Source organism: Pipra filicauda, unplaced genomic scaffold, assembly GCF_003945595.2.
Source record: "Pipra filicauda isolate LSUMZ 115617 unplaced genomic scaffold, ASM394559v2 scaffold96_size2947999_pilon, whole genome shotgun sequence".
Lineage (NCBI taxonomy): Eukaryota > Metazoa > Chordata > Aves > Passeriformes > Pipridae > Pipra > Pipra filicauda.
The window spans coordinates 599,724-625,368 of NW_024105164.1; the positions used below are offsets into that span (position 1 = coordinate 599,724).

At 43.6% G+C, this 25,645-nt stretch overlaps 1 protein-coding gene across 3 annotated transcripts; it reads left to right on the forward strand.

Moving 5' to 3' along the window:
• Positions 1–12,235: 12,235 nt before the first annotated feature.
• On the forward strand, positions 12,236–25,387 carry ANXA8L1 (annexin A8 like 1). 3 transcript variants are annotated; one of them, XM_027717674.2, is made up of 12 exons: positions 12,236–12,271; positions 16,195–16,285; positions 16,536–16,630; positions 17,762–17,875; positions 18,702–18,792; positions 19,388–19,467; positions 20,089–20,148; positions 20,714–20,807; positions 22,504–22,599; positions 22,853–22,911; positions 23,760–23,882; positions 25,196–25,387. In XM_027717674.2, the coding sequence occupies exons 1-12, from the start codon at positions 12,251–12,253 to the stop codon at positions 25,250–25,252; spliced, it is 981 nt and encodes a 326-aa protein (XP_027573475.1). In that variant the 5' UTR covers positions 12,236–12,250; the 3' UTR covers positions 25,253–25,387. The 3 variants fall into 3 exon arrangements, with proteins under 3 accessions (XP_027573475.1, XP_039233831.1, XP_039233830.1); XM_039377897.1 differs by lacking the exons at positions 18,702–18,792; positions 19,388–19,467 and having other exon boundaries at positions 12,251–12,271; XM_039377896.1 differs by lacking the exons at positions 16,195–16,285; positions 16,536–16,630 and having other exon boundaries at positions 12,251–12,271.
• The last annotated feature ends 258 nt before the right edge of the window (positions 25,388–25,645 follow it).

A 25,645-nucleotide genomic window follows, 5' to 3' on the forward strand; every position in this document is an offset into this window, starting at 1 on the left:
AATGTGGATTCAGGGGATCTTTGGCTCACACTTAGCACAGATGTGAAATGACACAAGGTGCAAAGCAGCAGGGAGGGAAACCCTGTGTGTTTAAAGATGATACAGAACCACATTGATCAAAGCATATTTATGGCCATCTTTCAACCTCAGTGCATGTGTTGCCATCTGTGAGAGTAGCCTGCAGAGCAGACGGTCCTAAATGTAAAAAAGAAAAAAAAGAAAGGAAAAGAATCAGCTCCTCATCTGAAAGAGTGAGCATAACAATGAATGACATTATTTCATGAACTGTACCAGTTCAAATGCATGTGCACCTGGTGCTCCTAATGCTTTTCACTCCTGTTGGTCTTTAGACAACATGATCAGTAGTATGCTTTCTCTCTTTAATCGTATGCTGTTTTTATTGTTATTACTTTGTTTTGTTGTGTTGTTGTTTGTTTTTTTAAAGAAACATTTCACTGAGAAAACAGCCCTACTTCTGTAAATATAGAGTTTAATTTGGAGGAGACAGCACACTTCTGGATGTTACTGCTGGACAGTTATTTATTAAAAGGGGCTCAAGGTGAATAAATAGAGGTGGCTCAGGATACACGCATGCAAGTGTGATAATGCAGTATAGCATTTTCAGTTCTCTGTAGTTTTGGGGTAAGGGGAATTTTTGGGTCATCCTAGTTTGTTTAGAATTTTGTTACTGATATACTTTTGAATAATGCAATAGAGATTCCTAACATATAACAGTGTAGATTATGATAGATTTTTCATTTAGGAGGAAAAAGGGGGAGTAGTGAAGGAGAAATGTTTTAGTTTTTAAGGGGGAAAAATATACTGTACTCATTTGTTTGTTTGTTTGTTTTGTTTTTGTTTAGAAAGATGTGTGTTTTCAAAACAGTGGGGATGTGGCTGATACACAGCTGGGGCATGGAGATGAGGGCCAGAGGGAGCAGTTGGATTTTTGAGGGACAAAGAAGCTTTACATGGGGGTATGGGTTTGTTACTGGTACACGTGCTACAAAGTTCTGTAACTGACATGCTGCTTCCATGTTATAATCATATAACCTTTATGCATTTTAGGCATGTGCTCCATTTTTCTGAGAAAACCTTGCAAATGTAATGCCTGCATGAAAATGTGGGAGATGTAGCCAAAGTCTTATAATCCAACATAATGTAGTCTTAATGAATTCAAAATCAACAATAAAAGTGCTTACTGGTTAAACACTACAGAGAATTTCATTGCAGGGTCATTTTAAGAGGTGATAAGCTTGTCTGTCAAGGCTAGGCTTCGCGAATGAAGATGTGGGTAGCTTGTCTGTACTGTCTTTCTAATCAGCTCAGCCATTGGTCGGGAGAAGAATGTGGAGTTGGGCAGTCAGAATTCCCATTCCCAACTTGCTACTGATTCATTATTTAACTAGAGACAAGGGTATGTTCTGTGCCTCAGTTTCATGTTTCTGGCCTGAGAATTCCAATCTTTGCCTAATTCAAAGGTAAGCCATTGTTTTTTTGAAACGGTAGACATGCTGAGTAAATTGGGCTGGAGTCTGGGCTCAACATTCATTTAGACATGGGGCAGGGTCTGAACTCATTGCTGATATCTTGAGGTCAGCCAACACATAGAAACAAAGTAAAAGCCATGCAAGATGCTAGAGCTCAAGATTTTAACAAAGAGAAATTCCATGGCAAAACCTACACTTCTGAAAACACTGAGGGCACCGGGCTTCAGATCAAACTAATGATTTTCAGGAGTCCTCTCAGAAGGACACAGGACTGGATCATAAGACCCCTTCTCCCTCACTGTCCTTGACTGTGTTTTTTTTCTTCTCTCCCTGCTTCTACTCCTTCCTCTGTATCTGTTCGAGCCCCATGGAGGATGGGGAGGGGGCACTGATGGAAACATCAGACAGGCAAGAAGGTCAAGGAGGTAGGCCACAAAAATCTCCAACCCCAGTAGGCAGGCTACAATTATGGGTAATCAAGGCTGCTGCAAAGCTGCTGAGCTCTGCTATGCACTCAATCTGCCGAGCATGCCAGCCACAGCCCTGTGTGCAAGGGAAAGGAAGCTTGTCCTTGCACGCACGCAATTCCCTGAGCGCATGTGAGCTTCTTCTGCAAAAAGCAGTGAACACGGATTTTTGGGGGTCTGGTAGCCACATGAACTCATCGTGGCAAAGCAGGTGGGACCTGCGTGGTGGCTGAGCCAAGCATCCCCTTCCCTCTTGGCAGCTCCAACTGGCTGTGCTATTAATGGGAACCAAAATCCTTGGCCCGGAGCCATGCTACTCCCTCATGAAGTCAGGGGCTCTGACAAAAAGCCCAGCTTGCTCTCACTCTGCTCAAGCTGGCAAGACAATAGTCATCCGGTATGGTTTTGTGGCCTTTGCTCTTTTTTGTTCTTCCCTCTGCTTCTTACTCAAAAAGCAGGCTCAGGCTCTTGGAAGAGATCAGATAAACAAAAGCAGTCCTGGAGCCAAAGCTCTGGGCACTTTTATTCTGCATTAACAAAAACCCAACACTGGCTGCAGCTGTGGCTTGTTAGGTTTATGCATGTCTGAGACAACAAAATTCAGATTTGACCTGAACTTTCCCAGCGACTGGAATGTGCAGATCCAGGTCTTTGGTTATGGACTTGTCTATAAATAGCTTCTAGTGCTGATTTAGAATCTTTCATCAAATGTACTTCACAGTCTCAGGAGTGATATTTACATGTTCACATATGCCAAAGTACCCTATTTGGCTGCATGGAAGTCAGCAATGAGAATTTTATTGGCTTCAGCAACCTGAGCCAGGAACTGAAAAAATGTTCTTTCCCCCTATCCTCCCATTCCTTAAGAAACCACAGGCAGAGCATGTTGCCCATGCTGGAAGTTGTCTGATCTTTACTCTGTGAAGATCAGCCTTTGGAATAGGACTCATCTGAAGTTTCATCTGTTTCTGCAACAAATTCCCCCTCTCCCTGCACATTGAGGACCCTCCTTTTCACTGCAAGGGAGGTTGCACTGGAGTTTCCTAGCCAGGTATTACTCTGATTTCTGACTGCAGCACAGGAAAACTGTGAGACTATTAATGAGATGAACAAGTTCCCTGAAAGAAAGGCTTCCTCCTGGAAGGTTTTCCCTGCAACATAGATTGAGAAATGTTTTCTTTTAAGCTTCCAGAGATGCAGGATTGCATGGGTAAATACTTCGCTGAAGGTCCTTAGATAAGTCCATCTGTGTCTCAGCCACGGAGTCCACTCACTGAAGTGAGCTCTCCTCACACCAGCCTATCATTGCCACATAGTAGCTGAGTTGCCCTTTGTCCATGCTGGTGTCCTGCATCTTGCTGATTCTGGGGCACAGACCATCTGTTTCTTTGTGATAGAAATAGGGGCCCTGCAGAAATGTCCTAGGTCCCATGACCCAGAACACCTCACACTGGATGTATACACTTTTCTCTGATGGCAGAGGGATATGGATTTCGAGCACGAGTTTTCCCAGAGAACACAGGAACATAGCTGTCAAGACATAGCCACATGTAATAAACACCCATGTGTTTGCCACAGGTTACTACATCCAGCAACTCTTTCTTTGCTGATCGTGCCTTGTGCATTGTTAGGGTAAAATACTAAGTGCCCTCTAATGTTTTCTAGTCTCCATTTTTCAGTACATAGCAAGATGTTTTGAGCTAGAAGGAAGAGCCCCAAGATTCCCCTTCATCGTCAAAGTCATATTTGGCCAACCAAAGCCAAGGAGAAAATATGGCAAGCATATGTGGCAGCTCATTCCCTTCAAAAGCACAACTGTTGATGCTTTGTGCCTCTCTTTTCTTATGCATCAGGAATAGCTTAGCTAGCAGTGAATGTGCCTAGAGATAGGGGTTGGTCCTGATTCAGCTTTGGGGTTTTTTTCCTCCTATTTTTTAATGGATTTCTGTGTAACGTATGTTGGGATCCTCAGTGATACAGGGATTCCGACACATCAGTGAGGCTGTTGGTTCCAACTGGGAAATGCCAAAATGTCCTCCACAGACATAGGTGCCTTCAGAAGGTAGCTAATAAGCCTTGCAAGCCATCATCATGATGACAGTAGACTTTGGTTTACCATAGTTCACCAGGAGACTCCTGCTCCAGGAATGCATACAGCCTCTCTTCTGAGACACCATGAGTGACAGCCCATCTGCCAGGACAGTCATAGAGATCCTGCTGGGGTTTGTCTCTGCCCAAGCTAGTGGGTGTGGCCAGGGACTACTCATGCCTTGAAGTACTTATCCTTCTCTAGGGAAAAAAGTGGGCGGGGAGAAACTGTAACTCTCTGCAGGCTCTGGAGTTATCCAGCTCTCGGTCTATTTTTGCCAATACTAATGGTTTGCATTGCTGAAGTGAGTCACAAGTCAAAGTATGAAATAGCTCATTCCCCAACAGCCATATGCAGGAGCAAAGGAGCAGGTCTGCCTCTAACCCAGGCCAGCTGGACCCAGCACAGTCCTGGGAAGAGCAGGCAGGATGCTTCCCAGGTGGCCTCAGGCAGCGTCTCTGCCATGGTCTCCTGGAAGTTTATCCGGAGGATATGTTTTTTGCATTCCTCATGAATCATGTTGTTCTCCCTTTCCGGAGTCATGCACAGGTGGCAGTTGTCTGCTTCCTGTGGGTCTGAATTGCAGTCTGCTGGTGCCAAGAGGGGCTCTGAGGGGTTGATGGAGCACCTCTGCATTCACCAACTCTGCAGAGTTGTATCTGTGGGATGGCACAGCCAGCACCAAGCCTTTTCTTCCCTCCTGTGAGACTAGTGCAGGCAAATCAGGCTATGGCTGTTTCTCTGCCCTCCATTTTGTGCCTCAGTTTCCCTTGCTGTAAGGACAGATCCCAGCTCTGGCTATTTGAGCACTACAGCTCTGGACTCCTGACCAAGCAGTTTCAGCAATTGTAGCTGTGGTGGCTCCTCTCACACTTAGCAGCTGCCAGCTTTTCTCTCTGGATACCTTTGCAGCTCTGCCTGGGGCAGAGAGAAGACGCTGGAGAAGCTCCTATTGCTGGCCATCCACATGACTCATGTCTGGCATTCCAGTATTTTTGGTAGTTCAGGAGCAGCCCCAACTCAAGAGCAGGAAATAAGCATAAAAATAGCCTGTCAATGCGTTTGCAGCCAAGCAAAGTGCACGATGTCTCTCTGCCAGCATCTGGCCCCAGCAGCCCCTCTCCTAACCAGCTTCTGGAGAGCTGCACGCAGGGGATGAGCTGTGAGAAAGCTCTTGTCTCTGCAAGTCTGTTGGTGCTCAAGCAGCAGGCTGAGGTCAGATGTCACTCCCGAAGCCTTTTGGATTGTTATTGTAGGGTTTGTCCAGTGAGGGCTGACAGAGCCTTTTGCAGCATGGATGCTGTGAGACCCACAAAGATGCTGCCAGAAGATGCTACTTGGCATGGCAGTCACTTCTGGAAGGGAAGCCGCTGCACGCAGGTGCTGGGACGTTATGGCATATGGCCCCACTCCAGAGGGGCCATTTGGGGTGGCATCCTGGCAGCACTCAGAGCTCTGTTAAGGGCAGTGCTGGTCTGGGGCAAAGGAGGGAGGCAGCAGCCATGGTGGTGGAGACCGCTGTAGGGCAGGACTCAGCAGTCTGTGTCCCACAGTGGAGCAGCCCACTTGGACTTCGCCAGAGCAGAGTGGGAAATCAGCCAGAACAGACTGGGAGACAGGCATTGCTTTAAAACAACAACAAAAAAACCTGTTTCAAGCTGGTTTTGCTGTGGAAATCTTGCATAAACTGGCAGTTCCACTTCCAGCAACAGCCTCTTCTACTGCCCACAAAGTGTAAGTGCTGTCCTGGTGCCCTCTGTTCATCTGTCCTCTCTGGACCGTCTCACTTTCTGAGCCGTTGCAAAGTCCACATGCTTGGCTGGAACTTGCACAGTTACTAAGCAGGGGGAAAATCCATACTTACCCTGGTAGACCAGGATGCTTTTGTCCACAGTGCTGCCAGTAATCTTAGAAGGGAGTGTATGCAGATGCATATCTATGTGATCGAACTGCTTCCCCAAGACAGACACAGGCACACACTCAGGAGAGAGAACCATCTTCTGATGGAAATGGGAATTGGAAATGGGAATTGTAAAACTCTTCTGGGATAAGAGTTTTCATTTGTTTCCCAATTACCATTGACTTGGGAAGCAAAGGGGTACTTTTGCTGCCTGTATAGGAATTGCTCAAGTCTCTGCTGAGATCCTCAGAAACTCACAGGACCATAATCAGACCTAACAACAGCAACCCCCCAGACATCACACAGTTTTTGCAGCAATATGGTGCTTTCACTAATGTCCGGCATTGGAGAAGATGACTGTCTCTGAAGCCAACAGCATCTATTGTTACACATCTTGTACCAAGCCACCTCTCTGCAATTAAAAATGGTCAGACAGCTAAAGGCTGCAGCTAAGATTCAATTCTTGGATCAGGAAGGATTCAATGTTCCTGGACCATTCAGTAGCAGAACCACATCTAAGTAACTGTAACCTGGCAATCCCACTGCTCTGTGCTCTGTGTTTACACTGCAGGCTGATCCATGAAGGAAGCCTGGGACACGCCTTGGAGCTGTCACCTTTGCTCCTTCTGGCACTCCTAGGCCTCTGACAAAACCACTCCCTCTCCAGCTTAATTCATGCCTCTTTCCAGGCTCTCTCCTTCACCTTCCTCAGAGCTACTCCTTGCTTGGCCATACCCCTGCCTCCTGCAGCCGCCATGCAGAGCCAAGCTGGTGATGCAGCAGTGTGCATGAGCCTGTGCTGTTTTCCAGACTGGAGTTCATACAGGCACACTCACTGAGCTGTGACCTGCTTGCTGTATCACTATCAAAGAGACACAGGTCAAACCTGAAATCTGCCAAATAAAATTTTCCAGGCAAACAAGCTCTGACTAGCGATCCTGTTTTTTCTTACACTTAACTGTGAGCTGATGATGATTCCTTGTCTGAAATGTTCTGCCCTCATTTATCACCTTTTTGACAAAATTTGGCACTGGAAATAACCCACAGTTTGTGACACAAGGTGGTCCATTGAGACATGAATGAATACTTGGTGCCATTCTGCAACTGAGACGCTGTGGTCCTGTGAGGCTGACTCTTGGGAGAGGTTGTTTTCATTGCTTGCTCTCTCCATGACCCTGAACACATCTTCTCTGGTTTGACTCAGTGGACTCTAATCATCTCAGTATTGCAGAAGGGCTGGTTTTAGATCACCCACCAATATCTGGAAGAGGTCTCTAAGAAAAACTTTCAACACTTGGAAGATTTTCAACTAACACAGCTAGACCACAGCCCTCAGTTTAAGGAGAGATGGCTGTTTCAGCAGTGGTATTGCTATTTTTAGGTCCTTTATAATAAAAAAGTCTTCTCTGTTATAAGATTATTTGCCCTCTTTTCTGTTCTTGTTACTACAAAAACAATTTATGAAATAAGTTGGTTTATCTTAGGAAGGAACAGCCATTGTGTAAGCACACAGTAAAATGCAAACCCAAACAATTCCCCCTCACACATTCCCAGTAGCTGTGAATTTTTCAACAGGTCCTAGCAGCTGGCATCTGGGTGAGGGGAGGATGTATGTGTCCACACTGTTGTCAGATCTAGTTCAGCAACCTGTCCATACCTTGAATGGACAGGTTATCAAAGCCTTGCTCCTGCCCAACAGTGCAAGTGAATGCTTATGTTAAATGTTCCCAATCTGCTTATGTGATGAAGCTCATAGGTTCTTGAATAGAGACTGAATGCTATAGTCCCAAGAGAGGGAAGCAATACTTTATGTCTCTTTGCCTTTTTTTAACTTTGTCAAGATTTTGAGATGCCTCTTCTATGTCCACCAAGAGAGATCTGGATACCAGTTGCAGTGTTGCTGATGTAACTGGCATGACCACACTGACTTCAGTGGTGTCACTGCAATTCTGCAGCAAAGGGAGGAGAACCAAAATCAACCAAAAGGCCATGCATCTGGCTCAGCTCAGACAGAAATGACTGGGGGACTTTCCACTGGTTTTACAGGTGACAGAGGAACACAGAGAAGTATCCACACCTCATGGAAATGTTCTTCCTAGTGTATCAATTGTACACACCTGTTTCTTTTGATGACAATGTCATGATAAAACATCATGTCCTAATAATCTGTGCACTCTTTAAACCAGTGATTACTCTTTGGCTCCCTACTTCTTCAGACTCAACAGGGCCATGATCTGAAGTGCTTTAGGCCCTTGGTACTAGCACCAAGACACAGTACTACTATGCAGTGCTCCCAGACTGTGCCACTGAGCAATTATAAGCCATCATTGCTAGACTAGTTGAAGTAGTAGCATCTCACAGAGTGTTCTCGAGGATACTGTCTTCAGTGTAGCCAGCTCTAGGCTGGAATATGGCCACTTCAAATCTCAGGGCAAACCAGTTGTGGAGAAGAACATGAAAAAGAACACTAAATGCAATCAAAATGAGATATACAAGCAGACGAGGAGCCAATGCCAAAGCTGGATGTTCCCTGAAGCACTAGTAAGTATTACCTTTAATTTTACCAGAAAATCTGAAGTGACACCATATTCTCTTGGTTTTTAACCTTCAGTACAGATTACTCCACAATCCCTGAACTCTGTGTGGATCTTCAGTCATCCAGATGCAGCTGCTACTTTGGGACAGTACTGCAAGACCAGCATCAGGGTGAGCCTGTGAGAGGAGCTGCTGGTTCAATTCCTGCTGCAGAGTGAAGCAAGCCACTAGGGGCTACAAAGGATGGCATCAGGTGTTGGTGGCCCTGGTCCCAGCTGTGTCCAGCCTACCCCAGCCCTCAGCAGAATAGTAGGATTTCTGAAGAGTTGTGATTGTCTCCTGTGCCTAACCAAAGGCTTCTCTCTGAGCTACGTAGTATGTGAGTTGTGCCTCATGACCCTGTCATAATGATATTGGTATATACCTTAGCTGGTCAAGAAGGCTGGACACTACACTGTGCACCTTGCAGGCAGTGTAACAAACCTGCTATTTTTCTACTGTAAGTAAAAGTAATTTATGTCTTCTCCCTACTATTAAGCATGTAAAAGCTGGAGAAAATAGTATCTTACCAAGACAGGCTGGCCATGCCAGTTAATGCAAGCAGTAAAGGGTATGTTCCTGCCTTGCTACAAGAAGCTGGACTCATACACATTCAGGGATGTGAGAAAATTTTTCTCTTTTTTAGTTCTTAGGTTGCTCTGTGTGAGTCTGTCTCCATCACAGGTAATTTCAAGCAGAAGAACTGTGTTTAATTGTATACATACACCTGTACTTACTCCATCAAGGAGTACACAAAAACCCAATCCCCACAGAGGGAGGTAGGTACATACACAAAATACTTCACAGGCAAGTATCCAAAGACTTCCCAAGTGCTGCCTACCACTCTCTGCTGAGAACTCCTGGCATCTGTCATGTCCCATCAGACCCAAGGGAGCTGCCTTCAACCATTTTGACTCAGAAGGTGCTTTCCTTATTGGCCTTTGGGGTTAAACAAGTACAGCAATTGCCTGCTTTGTGTGGGGAACGGTTGTTAGGGCGACTGGGAGGAATTCCTTGGCACCAGTACTAACCCAAGAAAGGAATGAGCAGAAAAATGCTCAGCCAGAGTCAGCAGCAGTGCAGAGGCAGTGCAAGCCAAAGGGATGTGCTCTGCTGTGTCCGTGTTAAGTGCCTCGCCCTCACTCTCCCACCCACAGCAGACAGACTCCGGACAGCAAAGGTGATCCTAAAAGCAAAGACAATGCACCCTTCACTAACCTTTGCAAACCTCTGGGTGGAGTCCCCACAACACTGGCTGTACCCGCTGTCACCGGGGGCTCGACCTCCTGAGCTACCCAGATGCTGAGGGGAATCAAGCCCCGAGTTTTTACTCTATTGCTTCTTCTGTGATTGAACATCCCCCACAACATACACATGTGAATTTTCTCTTATGATACTTGGCTCATAGCTGCTTGCTGTAGTGAAGAAAGGAAACTGGGAAAATTAAGCTGTGCTACTGATTTTCAAATGGAAATAAACCTTTTTTGGGGTCATTTTCACTGTGAAACATGGTTCAAAAGCACAAGAGGAAAGGGTAGGGTGAGTAGTGAGCTGAAAGGGCAGGGTGAGTAGTGAGCTGCCAGGTAGGTGAGTACAGGTTTTTTTAGGCTTTAGCAACTTTATTTTTGCATTACAGATACTCTTCTTGCTCAAAACTGCTGCCTTCACCATCTGACCCTTTTCCCCACCCAGCTCACACTTCATTTATAAACAGACAATAACTTTGTTTGGATTGGTTTGCTGGCAAATTTACACAGCTCTCCCATTTAGAGATCTGATTTCAGGTGACGGTGAACTGATTAGTATATGGAAAGGCATTTGCTCTTAAGAATTATGAGGGCATTCAGCTGCTTGTATCCATTTAAGCAGGAAGAAAAGGAAGAAGAAAATAAACAAAAGAGTTGCAGAAGATAGTGCATGGTCTCTGGGCTTGTTTATATTGTGGCTTAAAATCTGTAGGATGAAACTAGTGTAGTTTGCACAGTAACAGTGTAAGTCTGTCTGCAAGCTTCTAGGGCAAGAGACTGATTTCTTAAAACCTGGCTAGTGTTTCTATGCATTAAAATCTCCTGGTGTGTCCCTTCATATCCTTTGTAGTCCATGATGGACTACAAATTAAATCCCAACCCAGGGAAAAGGGCAGCAAATATTGGGATCCAGCAAAAGTAAATGCACCCTACTTGTGAAGGCACCTTACTCCCAGGAGGAGGACGACTGAAGGACCGCTCATGAGCTCTCCTACTGTTGATCAACCTGCCTCTCAAACATGGCTAGAAAGAAAGCCAGTGCAGACCCAGCAGCATGCTTGTTATACCAAGGGAAATGTCTCCTTCACAACTTACCCTCACCATATGATGGATGTGTTGGAGGCAGCAGCAGCTGGCATTGCTCATTCTCTTGGGAATAGCCAGGGCAACTTCCCAGGCCATCAGAGACCTTTCTGAGTTAAGTGAAATAGCAGTGTGTGCAAAGGAAATAAGAGAGGCCCATAGCTTGGTGTTTACCCAGCATCCCATGTGTGTCTGTAAATGTGGGAGGGCACAAAGCTCCTACATAGCAAGGGTTAAGATATAGTTACTGGGAATGTTTCCATCAGGGTAGCTTCCCACTGAAAGTAAATAAATAAATGCTGGCATGGGTGGATTCTGACTAAAGTCTAGACAGGAAAATATTGCTACAACCATAAGATATTTCAGATGATTTCACAGAAACATTTCTCCAAATTAAGGTACTTAGAGCTATTCAGCTGTTTGGGGTTTAGGGGGTTTTTTCTTTTTAAAAAAAGAAAACTTTCACGCTCAGTTCCTAAGCCCTAACATGTCACAGCAGATGGTGCAAGCTCTATGACCACTTTGCTGAGGCACTACTGAAAGTTTTTAGCCTTAGATATGCTGGTCCTATGCTACCCTAGAGATGGTTTGTGACTGATATTGTGAAAGTCTAGGTGTAGGATGGGGGAACCTCCTAAGTCTCTGTACAATCTGATATTTTTACTGAGTTTCACTCTAAGGTGTGGGACATGGATGGTATGGAGTGTGGCTGGGTGTGTTGTTTGTTTGTTTTGGATTTTTTGTGGTTGTTTGGGGGGGGTTAAGTTTTTGAAGGAAGGGAGGTAGAGGAGAGTTTAAGTTTCTAGAGTTCCATTTTGCAGTGTTCCAGATTGGTAGAGACAGCAAGAGTTGGTAATAACGAATGGCTTATTCTATTGTAGCAGAATTCACCTAGTCTCAGTGGAGTTTTAAACTGAGAAATTACCTAGTCGTAATTTGCATGTTGTGTCTGTGCCAGAGGCCAAAATGTTAGCAGGGAAGGGCGTATGTTGGGAGAAGCAGTGGAAACATTACAGTGAGTCAACAAGGTTGAACGTAGGGCTCCTCACAAGGGAAGCCTCGTTTATTAAGCAACTTGATCTCTCCCTGTGAGCTCATATGTGAAAAACAGGTTGAGCCATGTCTGAGGGTGTTGCCCTGTGGAATTTGTAGATAAGGATGCTTTATACCTGCGTATGCCTAATACAGAGAGGTCAGTTACATTCTGTGGCTTCCAGAGGGAACAAGCCTCCAGAGGAGTACAGTTATTCCATTTTTCTTGCGGTAAGTTTATTGAAAAGAACTTTTGCTTCTTCCTCTTCTCCCTATGCCTCCCTTCAAATCTCAGATTCCCTAACTATGAGGTATGATATGCGTGGTTTTCTTCATCAACAGACCCAGGTATCACTACTGAGGCTGCAATGGCGTGGTGGAAGGCCTGGGTAAGTAGAGGATATATTGACACCCTTTTTTGACACTATAATAAGGTAACTTATAAGTTGTATCAGGCACTGTGGGGGAATGAAAAGTTTCCTTTAAAAATCAGCAAGACCTGTTTACTGTTCTTCTGGCTGCACAGTAGCATTCAGCATTTCAAAAACACTGATGAATGAAGGTGTTAATATGATTGCTGGCTATAAGAAGAGGAGTAGACTCTGCCTGGCCCTTCAGTTGAGAGTGGTGCAGGGGGGTATTTGTGTGCCTGTGTGCACGGGGAGATGGTACCACGGAAGAGCAAAGTTACACAGTTGAGGTCTGCAAGCTGCGGGCTCCTTGTCTGCTCCCTTCTCTTGTGGCCAAGTGTGAGTTCAGGGCACTGGTCTGTCCCCATTTTGGTCCCCTGTTGTGCTGGCAGGCTGTGGTCACAGAGAAAGATATAGTCAAGCCATAATGTCTTTCTTGGGTAGGTCTTTAATATTGCAACAACGTGTCCTTGAATACCCTGTCTGTTTGCTAGGAGCCAGAAATGCTGTGTATGTTCTCTTGTAAACTCTTGTGGCTTTGAGAGGAATTGGCAGGATGGGAGATGCTCATGGGGTGTGCCGAGGCAGCCTCCAGGGTCGAGCTCCAGCCAGGCAGCAGGTAGCTCTGGTGATGTGCCCAGTTCTGCTGCCATCCATGGCAGCTCTCCCATTAGCCTCTGTGGGAGGCCAGGTTTTACCCCCAGATTTCATCTCCAGATAACTATAAGCCAAAGCCTAGAAGAGACCTGCTGGAGACATGCAGTGGAGGAGTACTGGTAGAGAAGTCTTCTTTTACTGTTCCAACCCCTGCCCAGCACCTCTGCCAGTAGTGCACAGGCTTTCTCTGGAATGCTTTTGGCTTGTTTGTTGAAGGATTTGTCCCAGAGTTCCCTCACTTCTTGTTGTGAAGACGGCTTCATGTTTAAGCAGCCTGTGCAAAGGGTAAACCTGCACCGAGGCTCCAGTGCTGCTGCTCCTCTCCCAGCTGGGGTAGTGCTGCTGGTGGCTGAGCAGGGGATGAGGGGCTTCCCTGCCACATGCCAGCAAAAGTACCTGGGAATCCTAGGAGAGCTGTTTTAGTGTATTATATTGCCTCCAATGCAATGCAGCCATCAGGGAGGAAGAAACTACTCTGCATGGACGTGACCAATTGTTCAGGTTCTCAGTTACAATTTTGCAACTGAGGGGCAAGGACCAGAATTAAAAAACCAAACTAAACCCAAAATACCTTGTGGAACAGAGATTGCCAAGCTAATTCCTACTTTCCTTCAGAAGGATTCAGATAGCAAACTTTCATAATCTCAAAATGTTTTTTCCCCCCCCAAAAAAGATTAAAGTTGTAATCTTCCTTTCTCCTGAGTTCCCTCTGCCTTGCTCTTTCCTTTTGGAAGTTTAGTATAATCAAATAGATGCATTTCCAAAGCTTAGAGTAGCTCTCACTTTAATTTTTCTCTTTCTGCTGATCTGCTCCCCACTACTCCAAGTTGGAAATAATTTCTAAACTTAGAATGAGAAAAGAAAGAGAAAAGCCCCTGAAAACTCCAGTGATCTCTTGCTAGTTGGTGTTGTAGGGGATGGAGGCATGAAAAGAAAATGAGAGGCCCAAGGAAGGATGGGGAAAAATTGTTTTGGTTTTCTAAACCCGTCATAAAAAAATACAGTTCAAAGGCGAAAAAAAGAATGAAAAAGTGTGAAACTTTCTGAGAAACTTGCTACTGAGAAAAACCCAAAATGTAATCCTACCTGTCCCCAAATTCCAGCTTTTCAATAAACTATTGTTTAGTTTTGAAGATATTTTGGTAGTAAAGCTTTTAATCCTTCCTTTCATTTATAGGTAAAACTTTTCAGAGCATCAGTTGTCAGGTACACTGATTCTACTGCTTTCATGCCAATTATTCAGATTTACATTAAGAGTGACACAAATGCCTTGAATAGTTTCGGTTAGGTAGTAGTAGGATCAATTCAACCGGGAAACAAGACCATACTGAACAGGGTTTCTCTGAAAAGTTGATGTGGTTGTACCTGTGCTGCAACAATTATGTACATGGAGAATGAGGTGTATGAGTGAGTCATGAGTGTGCTACTTGACCCAGGAAGGGCCGTAACTGTTTATTGGAATTAGTACCAAAAGAGATCATTGTTTAATTTGTTTCCACTGCCTCCAAATGAAAGCTCAGCTTTGCACTCCCTCTTTGACTGAGTCACCAGGTATGCGTCCAGAATGTTGGGGTTTTTTTTTTCACATGTTGCTTGCATGCAGCTAGAGAGGATTGACCATCTTTTTCAGAGCAAAATCACATGGGATGGGTGCAGCCTGCTTTCCCAGAAAGCTGCGATGGTGCTGGTTGTCTTAGCAGAGGGCTACAAAAGGTACACCTGCCAGCTCAGCCAGACACCTCAGCCAATGAGATGGCAATACTACCTAGTGTGTCACTGCTTTTTGTGCAGTGACAGCTTCACCACAGCCTTAAACTTGCTGTTCAGTGATTATTTGAATTCAAAGCTTCATCTGTTGAGAAGTTTCCCGTTGACACCATCTGCTTCACAGCTGCTCTTTCTGCTGGGACAAGGTGTGGTATTGCAGGAGTCTGTGCTGGCTGTAAAGCAAACTTCTCCAAGTCTTGCTGACTGATGAACATACTGCCTCTCTCAATACTCATCATTGCCTCTTGGTCCCTTGTCACTGCTCCTGGAGCTTGGCTGGCAAAGGGGTCAGCAAGCAAACATGTGCCAGCTGTATCTACTGGTACTCTCTCACAGGAAATAAGAGCAGAGGGTATTTGCATCACAGCAGGAGGCTGGTGGGTGGCACTTGGTGGTCCATATTATGCAAGTCAGGTAGGACATTCTGGCCTGTGAGCTCTGATTTTTTTCTGGCCGGGAAGTCACCCCCATTGAAAAATCCAGCAGGTCATACTGATACCATTAATTCAATATTAACACAATCTTTGAAAGTAAATTTATGAGAATATAGTTGTTTCCAACTTAAATATCTTTGCTGCTAAGAAAGAGAAAACTGTCTTATTGGAATAAAGTGATTATGACTCTTCATGCCTATCCACCCACATACTCTCCTGTTGATAGGACCAGCTTGTTAGAGATGTGACACTATATCCAAGGCAGTCCCTTGACTAAAAGCTATGTTAAATCAAAGCTTTTATGCCTGGGTTTTGGTTGATTGCCTTGCTTACCTTGTGGTGACTGAAATAATTCTCAGTGTGTCTTTCTGCCCTGGAACTCTGGCACTATTGGTACCTTAGGGGTCTGTCAGGGGGATTCTTGTGTAGTTGGCCCTTGGTACAGCAAAGAACTCAAACCTGCACTCCTCTGGATGTATCTCTTCCTTCAAAGTAGTCTCTTAGCCCAAATCCTTCCAGTGGAGATGCTTCCTTCCTGGAACCAGCTGTGCAGAACTGCAGCAGCAGCTACTTAGAAAAATGGCTTGTGAGAGCAAGACTATTCCAGGAAATCAAAAAGCTACCTAAAAACTACCCTGCGTCAACCCACTGGGAAATGCAGTATGATGCTATAGCATACATGCTGCGAAGCACTGTATTTAAGGGGTGAACAGGAAAGTCCAATCTATTACAGTCTGAGGTTTTTCTGCCAGACTGCCTGCACTGCCTGCTGACTCTTGCAACAGTGTCAGCCATGCTTTGCACTTCATGTTTCTGCCGGGAGCCAAAGGCTGGTACAGACAGGTGGAGACAGGAAACTTGTGTTCTCTTTGGAGAGAAACTTGTGTTCTCTTTTTGCTCTGCTGAGAAACTTTGAAACAGGCTCTCCTATTTTCTGGGACTCCCCATGTGTAGGCAACAAATGGCATTATTGTACTTTTCAAATGCCTTTTCTTCAGCTGATGAAATACAGCAGTGAAAAGTCCTGTATTTTTCTTCTTTCAGAGTGAAGAAGAGGGCAAGTCTGTGGCAGGTGCTTTACGGTTTGATGCTGCACCTGATGCCCAGACTCTGTACAAGGCCATGAAAGGGCTTGGTGAGTTGACTCCAACCACATATGTAAATTCTAGTTTTGCTTATACTTGCTAAGTTGAAAGCCATTCCTTAGGAAATTTGCATCCGGAGATATAACTTTTTTTCATGTGAAAAATTAAAGTTTCCATAGTATGTACTTAAATTTCTACATGAAGGCAATGAACTAGGCAGAGTTATCTGAATATTCAAACTGGGATTTTGGACTAGTCTCAGCTTATTCTGTGTTTATGACTTATTGTTGCTCTCCACAGGGACTGATGAACAAGCTATAATTGATGTCCTAACCAAGAGGAGCAATATACAGCGTCAAGAGATTGCCAAATCCTTCAAAGCACAGTTTGGAAAGGTTCTGCCAAAGCAAAGCCATATTCAGTCACTGTTTTACTGCAGCTGGGATGTAGCAAATGGGTGTACAGTTCATCCTGCAAGCATGATGCAAACAATACGCAGGTCTTCTGCAAACAACTAGATTAATATCTATTTATAAGGCCTGGGATGAATGTGGGAAATTAATTTTTGATCAGAAAAACTTGGTTTTCTCCCAAAGACTTAAATTTTTTTGTAAAATGCATTTTGACAAGAAACACTTTTTAAAAATCAGTTTCAACTTAGAGTGTAGCTTTTTATTGTTTTTGAAGCTGTACCAAAAATTGATATTTTTTTAAGTGATATTTTGAGTAAAATATTGGTTTGGTTTCAGGCCTTTTTAAGTGTCACGGAAAGTTCAATTTAAAGACTTATTTAATTACAGTTGTTTGGAAATTCTGAACATGAAAACAATCTTGGTTATTGACAACCATGTTTTCCTGTGGCTCTCTTTGTTTCTTTGATAAAAATCTTACTTTTAATGGGAAAACTTTTCCACAAGCCAGCTGTGCTACCAGCCCTACTCTGGAGTCTCCAATGACCCTTTGCTGGAAACAGAACTGCCATGCAAGAGCCCCAGAAAAGGAAGCAAATGTGGGAGTGGCAAATATGGAACAGTGTATAAATAGAATGCTTGCATCCCACTAAAACAAAGACAGTCATACCCTCGAAAAACCTGCACTGTAGTGAAAGGAAAACTTGAAGTGTTTCTTCAAGCAAACTTCATGCCTGATTCTGCAAATGTGCCGGGTGCAAGTTTATGTTCAGGCTTTGGGAATCAGCTTTCCCTGAAGCTACACCTGTGTTCAATTCAAGGCCTTCAGCTGCCTAATCTGCTCACTAACTAGAGCAGGATGGAGAAAGATTTGCTGCAGGATGATTTACTACTTGGGAAAAGCTTAAGTATTGAGAAAACAGGGAATGCGGAAGCACCTAGACAAATCACATTTTGGAGTTAGGTGCCATTTCAGTCCCAGGACCTTTTTTAATGAACTATCAACACAATACTGTCACTCAGCTTCATTACTTAGGCCATGGGGATGGAAACAGCACGGGCAGTAAAAAGATCCTGTGAAGCTGTTTATGTAACTATGTGATGCATATTTAACAGGATCTGATTGAAAGTCTGAAGTCTGAACTGAGTGGCAACTTTGAGAGGCTCATTGTAGCTCTCATGTACCCCCCATTCAAGTATGATGCCAAGGAGCTGTATGATGCCATGAAGGTAAGCAAATTGCATGCTGATATTTACGTAATAGCACAAATGCAGTGCTAAATTCCTGTAACTGTGCTTATTAATGTAATTAGTAATAAGTGGACTGTTCCCTTGTTAAGTTTGTTATTAGCAGTAGCCTTTGAGAAATAGTTAATTGTATTATTAATGCATATTGTGGTTATGGCTATAAAAGAATTTCTGTATATGTGTGTCTCATGGTTTTGCTGTTGCCACAACCCCAAGGTTGCGGGTTCAGTCCCTGAAGGAGCCATTCATTGAAGAGTTGGACTTGAAGATCCTTGTGGGTCCCTTCCAACTCAGAATATTCTCTGATTCTAAATTCACACACAAAGCTGCTGCCCTGATGCCCCACCTGAGCCATGAAACCTTTAAGAAATTAAGGAGTGGTGGTGCAAGGGCCAGGCTGGGCTTAGCTGGGATCCTACCTATTGGTACTGTATCTTTACATGTTTCAGGTGCAGAGTGGTCTATTAAAGTGGTCCAAAGATGACTGTCTAGCCAAGCATTGGTCTCCCCACATCCCTCTAATGCTGTCTGTTGTCAAAGATCTGACTCCAGAAATGCGTTGCAGAAGTGTGGGGTTTCATAAAATCATCCTTGACAAATTAGGCACCTCAGTAAAAGAAATCGTGTTCAAATCAAATGTGCTTTCTGTCTCCAGCTTTCATCATGACAGTTTCTTACAGCTCAGCACACAGCCTGACACAGCTGCTATCCAACGCCTCCCTTGACCATACTTTTCTAGCAATAAATCACACTCCATGACTGGATCCTTTTCTCCACCTTTATTTCTCCACTGTGTTTTCTATTAAAGGGTGTGGGAACCAGTGAAGGTGTTATCATAGAGATCTTGGCATCTCGGACTAAAGCACAGATCAAAGAGATAATCAAGGCTTACAAAGAAGGTAGGTGCCTGGGGCTCAGATTTCTGTGGTCAGAGCAATGAGCCTGATTGCACAGCACTAATGGTGTTACCAGCTAGCACTGTCAGCAGGAAAACGGCTTTTTTAAAAGCCAGAAGGTGGAACCTAACTTTGTTTTCAGCCTGGCAAATAGAACATGGCTGTGCTGAGATAATTTGAAAATCCCTTTCTAGGTCTTCATCCAGCTGCAGCAGAGGGTCAGCAAACCACAGATTTGGCTCAGTTCGGCCACAAGGGCTATTGTCAGAACACAAGCAAAACTAGAGCTGTGCACTTGACTGCTTCTCCCCATTAAATAGATAGGATTTTATTAAATATGTATTTGTAAATATTTGATCTCTTTGATCCCTTTAACTATACCTCTAACATTAGCTCTGGGTTTATTTCTTGGGCATCAGGGGAGCTAGTGACTCAGCTGGATGCAAGAGCCAGCCTGGGTATCACTGAGGGTGTGGTCTCAGCCCTATTTTGTTCCCTAATTACCTTTTTGACCATCATCCTTTGGTTACTGGTAATATCTTGACTATACCACCCAAATAACAAATCCTTCCCTTGTCCTTCTCTTTCCTTTGGGTAGAATATGGTTCTGATCTGGAAGAAGATATAAAATCGGAAACAAGTGGCTACTTAGAACAGATTCTGGTTTGCCTTCTTCAGGTAATGCTAGAAAAGAGAAATGAGGGTATAAAGATCATGTCATTATTTTCCTCCTTTTCTGAGAAGACATGCAATAGAAAAGCCAGTACAGTCATGATCACCAGATAAACTGCAGAGACAACCATGTCACTTGGAGTGGATCTGTTTCAGCTTCCATGTACTGAAGCAGGGAACTCTCCATCCTTTAGCAGCAATAAGAGATGGAATCTTAGAGCCTGCTCTGCTGCAGGGAGACACCTCACTTTTCTGTATGTGTAAAGCCACTGCACTCTACAAGGGTCTTAGAAAACAGTGGCCCTCCACTATGATTCATCACTTTTCTAGGGTCTGTGCCTTTGATGTTGAGTGTATTTAGATGCATTTACTCTATCACATTTTCTCAATTTTTCTGCCTAGCAGCAGAATAACTGAGGAATTTTTTTACTCCACTTCATGACTGATTTCAGTGCCTCTCAGAGAAGGAGTTAGCACTTGTGCTGTCTGAAGCATTACTGCTTGAGCACTCTGCAGTAATAGATAGCTGAGAAGGATAATTGATCTTTGCCTAGAACAGATGCTGTGATCCTTATTGATGGAAGAATCTTTGAAGCAAAATGGTTACCTTCCTTTTTCTTCTCACAGGGTGAGAGAGACAATGCCACTCTCTATGTGGACACAGCCCTGGCTCTCCAGGATGCAGAGGTACTCTCAAATGCCTGTGATCAGATATGCCTGCAGATATGCCAGATATGCCTCAGATATGTCTGCATCCCCACCTTCCTAAAATTCAGAGTGCTTCAGTGGGCAACAGAGTCCTGGTTATCAGAGGGTTGGACTCCCAATAGTGTGGGGTGGGGTGATCTTCAAGTAAGCAACTTGGGGTTCTTCAGTTTTGCCTGCACTGCTGAGCTTTGCCATTCCAAAGAGGAGTGATGAGATCTGGGCTTGTGCTCAGCTGCTTTTGATGTGTGAAGTGTATGGATATAGTAGAGTGGAAGAGGAAAGAAGAGGGAAGAAACCTCCACAGTATTGTTGGCTGCTCCAGCTGCTGCAGGAAGGATGGAAAGGATGGAGATAGCAGCTGCTCCAATTTGTCTAGAAGACAGTCAAAGGTTTTCATAATCAACCATTCTAGAAGACCCTAGTTCACACGGTGTTTTAAGTTACTTCAAACCCCTTTACCCTAGTGATGCCTTCAGACAAACTCTGTTCCTTTACCAGCTGCACACACAGAACATCTCACTAATAATTGTGTGTTAAATTACAGACTCTCTATGCTGCTGGAGAGAAGATACGGGGCACTGATGAGATACAGTTCATCACCATCTTGTGCAAAAGGAGTGCCACACACTTACTGAAAGGTATGGAGCAAAGCCCACACTCCCAAGCTCTGGAATGAGAAATCACTCTAGCCAAAAAGAAGAGAGAGGGCTATAGGTGGAAGAGATGGGTGGTCGGAAACAAGTACCTGAGTCTATTTTCTAATCCTTAGTCATTCAGTAACCAAAAGCTGCTAGCAGCTTCTATGAAAAATTATGAAGACTTAGTTCTGCTGAAAACCAAGTGGCTTATCTAGGAGTCCTTTATACAGTGCTGATAACAGGATGGTTGGTATAGTTGTTTTTATAAACCAAAGAAGTGAGTGAGTGAGTCCCTTTCTAACCAAGGAGCATGTGGTGGACAAACAAATGACCCCTTGAATGTGGTTCCTTTGGGGGGAAAAAAATCAGTAAAAAAGGCATCAAGGTCTGCTGGGAGGGAAGACACTAACCCTTTTCCAGCTAAGAGAAACCTCAGCTCCTCACTGTCCATGCAGCAGAGACCCGACCTTGTCATCTCAAGACTTTTGAGGCATAACAGATTTTGTTATGTTGACTTAATCTAAGCATATCAAGTACTATGTAAATCAGCTGGACCTAAACTGATAAATGTAGCTGGTGATAAATTAAGCATGTCTGAACTTTTTCAAGCTGAGGTCTTCTGAGGCTGTTTCTATGCCCTGGAAGCCAGCTCCCCCTTGTGTTTCAAATTCAATCTCCCAAGGTCACTTAAAAAATAAACACACAAAGAAAAGGGGCCTCTAGAGTCTTTGTCTGTATCTGCCTTTAAAAAGCAAAATTCGTCTAGTTGTTGTCATAATGCAACCAATCTTTGAAACCTACCGTGGCACCAGACAATTTCCTCTGTGCTATGGCAGCCTGGAGCTGATTGTCTTAAAAACCTGTGTGTAATTGTTGCAGCCTTTTTTTTTTTTTTTTTTAATAGAGTGGGCCTGAGTTGAGAAGTTTGTATCCATCTATCTATTCTGTACTCCTTTTCCTCAAAGTGTCTTGAGTGTTGATGGTCTTGGATGCTGAGCAAAGTTTATTAAGATGTCCATTGTATTATATAGAAGTTTTCCTTCTCTGTTAGTCTGAAAGCTAGGAATAAAAACAGATATCTATGTTTCTGAACCCTGGAGTATACAAAGTGTATAAGGTGAAAAGTGACTCTGTTCCTGAGCTTTTGTTAATGTGGGAAGTCAAATATCTTGGAATATGCACCTGTGTTTTTCTCATCTTTTCTCAGTTGCTTTTTAAAATTGTGGTTGAAATAGTAAGTTTTCCCAAAATGTGTGGTCATCATTTTAAAGTCCGTGGGCCATGAGCAGCATAGTCCTAGATTAAAGTTGATTTTATTTTGGCTCTTGAAGCTAATGACATCACCAACCACAAGACCAAAGGTGTGCCTCACCTTCTGTATTCTGCTTCATTTCTGTGTTTAAAGACAGCAGTGAAGGGTCAGATTTCCAAATGAACTTGAGATGACTGAAATTACATTTTCAAATGAAGGCAAGAAATTAAGAATCAGGGATGGTTTGGGTTTTGTGAATATTGCCATCCATTTTTGTGCCTTATTTCTGAGGTTGACTAAAGCCTCCTGCTGGTGCAAATGTGACCTTTGCTTTAGCAGGATCTGTGTGTTCATATAACCACACAGGCAGTGCCTGCAAATATTGGGCACAAAATGCCTCAGAGGTTCCTTGGTAAAAAATTGTGTTCTTTGTGTTTCAAACAGTGTTTGAAGAATACCAGAAACTGGCTGGTAAGAGCATAGAAGACTCTATCAAGAGTGAAACTCATGGTTCACTTGAGGATGCCATGCTGGCTATTGGTAAGAGTGATGATGTTTCCCTTTGCTTTGTCTGAATCTGCTGCCTTTTCTCCTGCAGTAGTTGACTGTTATGAGGTGAATCTACTTTATAAAGGTATCTGGCAGGTAGTAAAGGGTGCCTCTTGGGTAAGATAAACTCGGATTTCTGGAGCACACTGAATTAATGGAAAGGATGTTGAATCTGTGTCTGAATCACCTGCTACCCTGGACCGGAATTACCATTGATTCTTACTGAACCTTTTTGTATGTCTAGTGAAATGCACCAGGAACATCCGTTGCTACTTTGCAGAGAGGTTGTACCATGCTTTAAAGGTAAGGCTCTTCATTGTAACACTCTTGTTTTCATATTGGACTTAGCTTGTAACCTGGCTTCCACCAGCTCAAACTAGAAGAGCCAAAGTTTTGGTGAAATGCAGCAAGTTTTGTGCAATTCTTGCAAAAAGTAGCAGAATTCTTTCAAAAACTTTCAGTAGAAAAGTACCCTTTAAGCCTGAGATACCAAGGGAGTCTGGTTTTTCTGGTTTAAGAGTCTGCAAGAAGCCCAATCCCACTTCCTGGAACGCAGACAAAACCTCTGGAAGAACTTTTCTAGGGGGTTGATTATGGTGAAGCTTTGCATTCCATGTTAATAGACTGGAACACAGTATTTTCTCTTTAGGAAGCAATTCTCTCAAGGGCAGTATAAAATGAGAGTTCTAAATGGGGACACATAAGGCATTTGCAGATTGTGCCCCTGTAACACTTAATTGATATGTAAAAGACGTCAGCTCTCCCAACTTTTTGGAGAGCTGAGATAACTGATTTGTTTTGTTATAGATGTGATCTTAATTTTCCTGTGAGTGATTAAACAATATTGGTTGAAGCCAAACATTGCATGGATGATGCTACACAATGTGTATTCAGTGCAGATTTCTGACTCTGTAGCGTGTTTGCTTTTGCATTTGACATAAACAGAACTTGTAGCACACTTCCATGGTGGGCATGTGGTGTTGATGGTGGCCCCTGGGACGGGTGTGAGGGTTGGCCCTCCAGAAAGGGATGCAGATGTTCTGCAGGACAAATGATGTTCGAAAGCTGACTCCTCCTGTCCTGAACCAGTTTGCACAGCTTATCCCTTGAACACCCAGTAACATCACAGACTGATCTATCTGTTATTCCAGGGGGCTGGCACAGATGATGGAACTCTTATAAGGGTGATTGTTTCTCGAAGTGAAGTTGACCTGAATCTTATAAAGCCTGAATTCAAGCGTATTGCAGGAAAGTCTCTCTCCAGTATGATTTTGGTAAGCAGAATCTTGATATGATGATTCTTAGCCATTACATGTATTCCTAACCTGTCTAGCACTGTGGGATTTTTCCATGGTTGTTTGCAGTAACAATGTCATTTCGGCTGTGATCATGGCTCTCCTTCATTAGGGCTATTAACTATCATCCCCTTCAGAGACATATATGCTTGAAAGGTGAGTCAGGTTGTCAGACTGTATGCTCTACAAGTGACTTGGACAAAGCAAACCCAAGAAGAGACTGCGCCAGGTTTTTCATGGACCAGACTCTGTATCCATGCACTGCATGATCTTGTAGATGAATCTAAATTGTTACACCTATCTCACACTTCTGTGCCATTTTCTTTTCTCTCTCTGCTATCCTTAACTACCTCAAGCCGGTACCATATAAGTCAAAACAGTGCTGGGGGTTTTTCTTTTTGTTTCCTTTTTTTTTCTTGTTGTTGCTGTTGTTTGGGATTTTTTAGTTGACTTTACCCCAGGTGAAAGCCTGGTATATACTGTGATGAGACAGGTTTAGAAACTGAACCTTGTCAAAGCTTATTGCAGCATTTGAATGTACCTCCCCTCTCAGGGCTGAAATGCTGTTTTTTACCGTTTGTCCTAAGGACGCTGGGACATTCCTCTCCCCCTGTGCAAATGGCACAGAAGCCCTATCCTTAGTAGTCCCCATGGGAAGTAATGGTTCTGTAATGAAGGCCCTTTCCTGTAATTGACACTGTCAGAGTCTGTCATGTTGATTAATGATCGGTCTTCAAGGATCTGTACAGCATATTCATTCCTTCTGAGAAGTGGAACTGCTTTACACCTGTCATGACAAAACATTCAAAGGGAGCAAATTTTTTTATCTAGCGAATATTTTGTGTGTGCTTCTAGATAAAAATGACCCTGGTTTTGGCTTTTTAAAAAATACCATGTGTCAGGGCTAACTCTACTACCCTTTCCCTTCCTGTAGGGAAGAGATGGTACACAAATATCCAGGGATATAAAATCTGAACACAGCTGGCTTGATTGCTCTCATTTGTGCTGACTTCGTGCTGCTCTGCAGGACAGAACCCTGACCAATTGCTCACCTGCACTCTAAAGGAAAGAATTGGACTTGATAAATGTTATTTCAGGTGGCAGCTACAGGCCTCATTTCTCCATTCACTTTTGATGGTGTGTTAGTTGGCAGTAACTCTGCTAAAGTCTGGCTTGCTCTTTCCAAAATCCTTTTCCTGTGTGGGCATATTCCACAGACTGACAAAGTCAGCAATTTGAGCATATAGAGGAACTTCCATGCTCACCTATTTTTTAATTTTTTCTCCTGTCAGGATGACACCAGTGGCGATTACAAGACAGCCTTGATGAATCTCTGTGGCAGTGACTGACAAACTTTAGGAGGAAGATGTTGAAAAGGATACAGAGAAAATTAACAGCGAACTAGGGTCTTGAAAATGTACATGTAGAAAATATTTCCATTGATCCAAGTGGGGAGAAAAAGAAGATCAAATTAATAGTCAAGATTTCCAAAGCTTTCTGAAGGTTGTGGATGCTCATTATACATTAAATGCTATTGACTTCCCCAACAGTTTTTCAAACACAAGGGGGAATGTTAATTTTTTTGTTTCTATTTTGTTCACTGTAATTTCCCTTCTGTTTTAATTCTTTGTGAAGTATGATGCTTTGAAGAGAAAGTAAAGGTTCTTTTAAACCCTCTATAGTTGTTTCACAAGTCTGAACAATTCTACAAAGCTTGGGCTGTCCTGAAGCCTTGCTAACTT

Coding starts and splice junctions, on each gene's coding strand:
- ANXA8L1 (XM_027717674.2), top strand. CDS start 12,251: ATGGCGTGGTGGAAGGCCTGG. Junction 16,286..16,535: donor CAAGGCCATGAAAGGGCTTG/GTGAGTTGACTC, acceptor TGCTCTCCACAG/GGACTGATGAACAAGCTATA. Junction 20,808..22,503: donor TGCCACACACTTACTGAAAG/GTATGGAGCAAA, acceptor TGTTTCAAACAG/TGTTTGAAGAATACCAGAAA.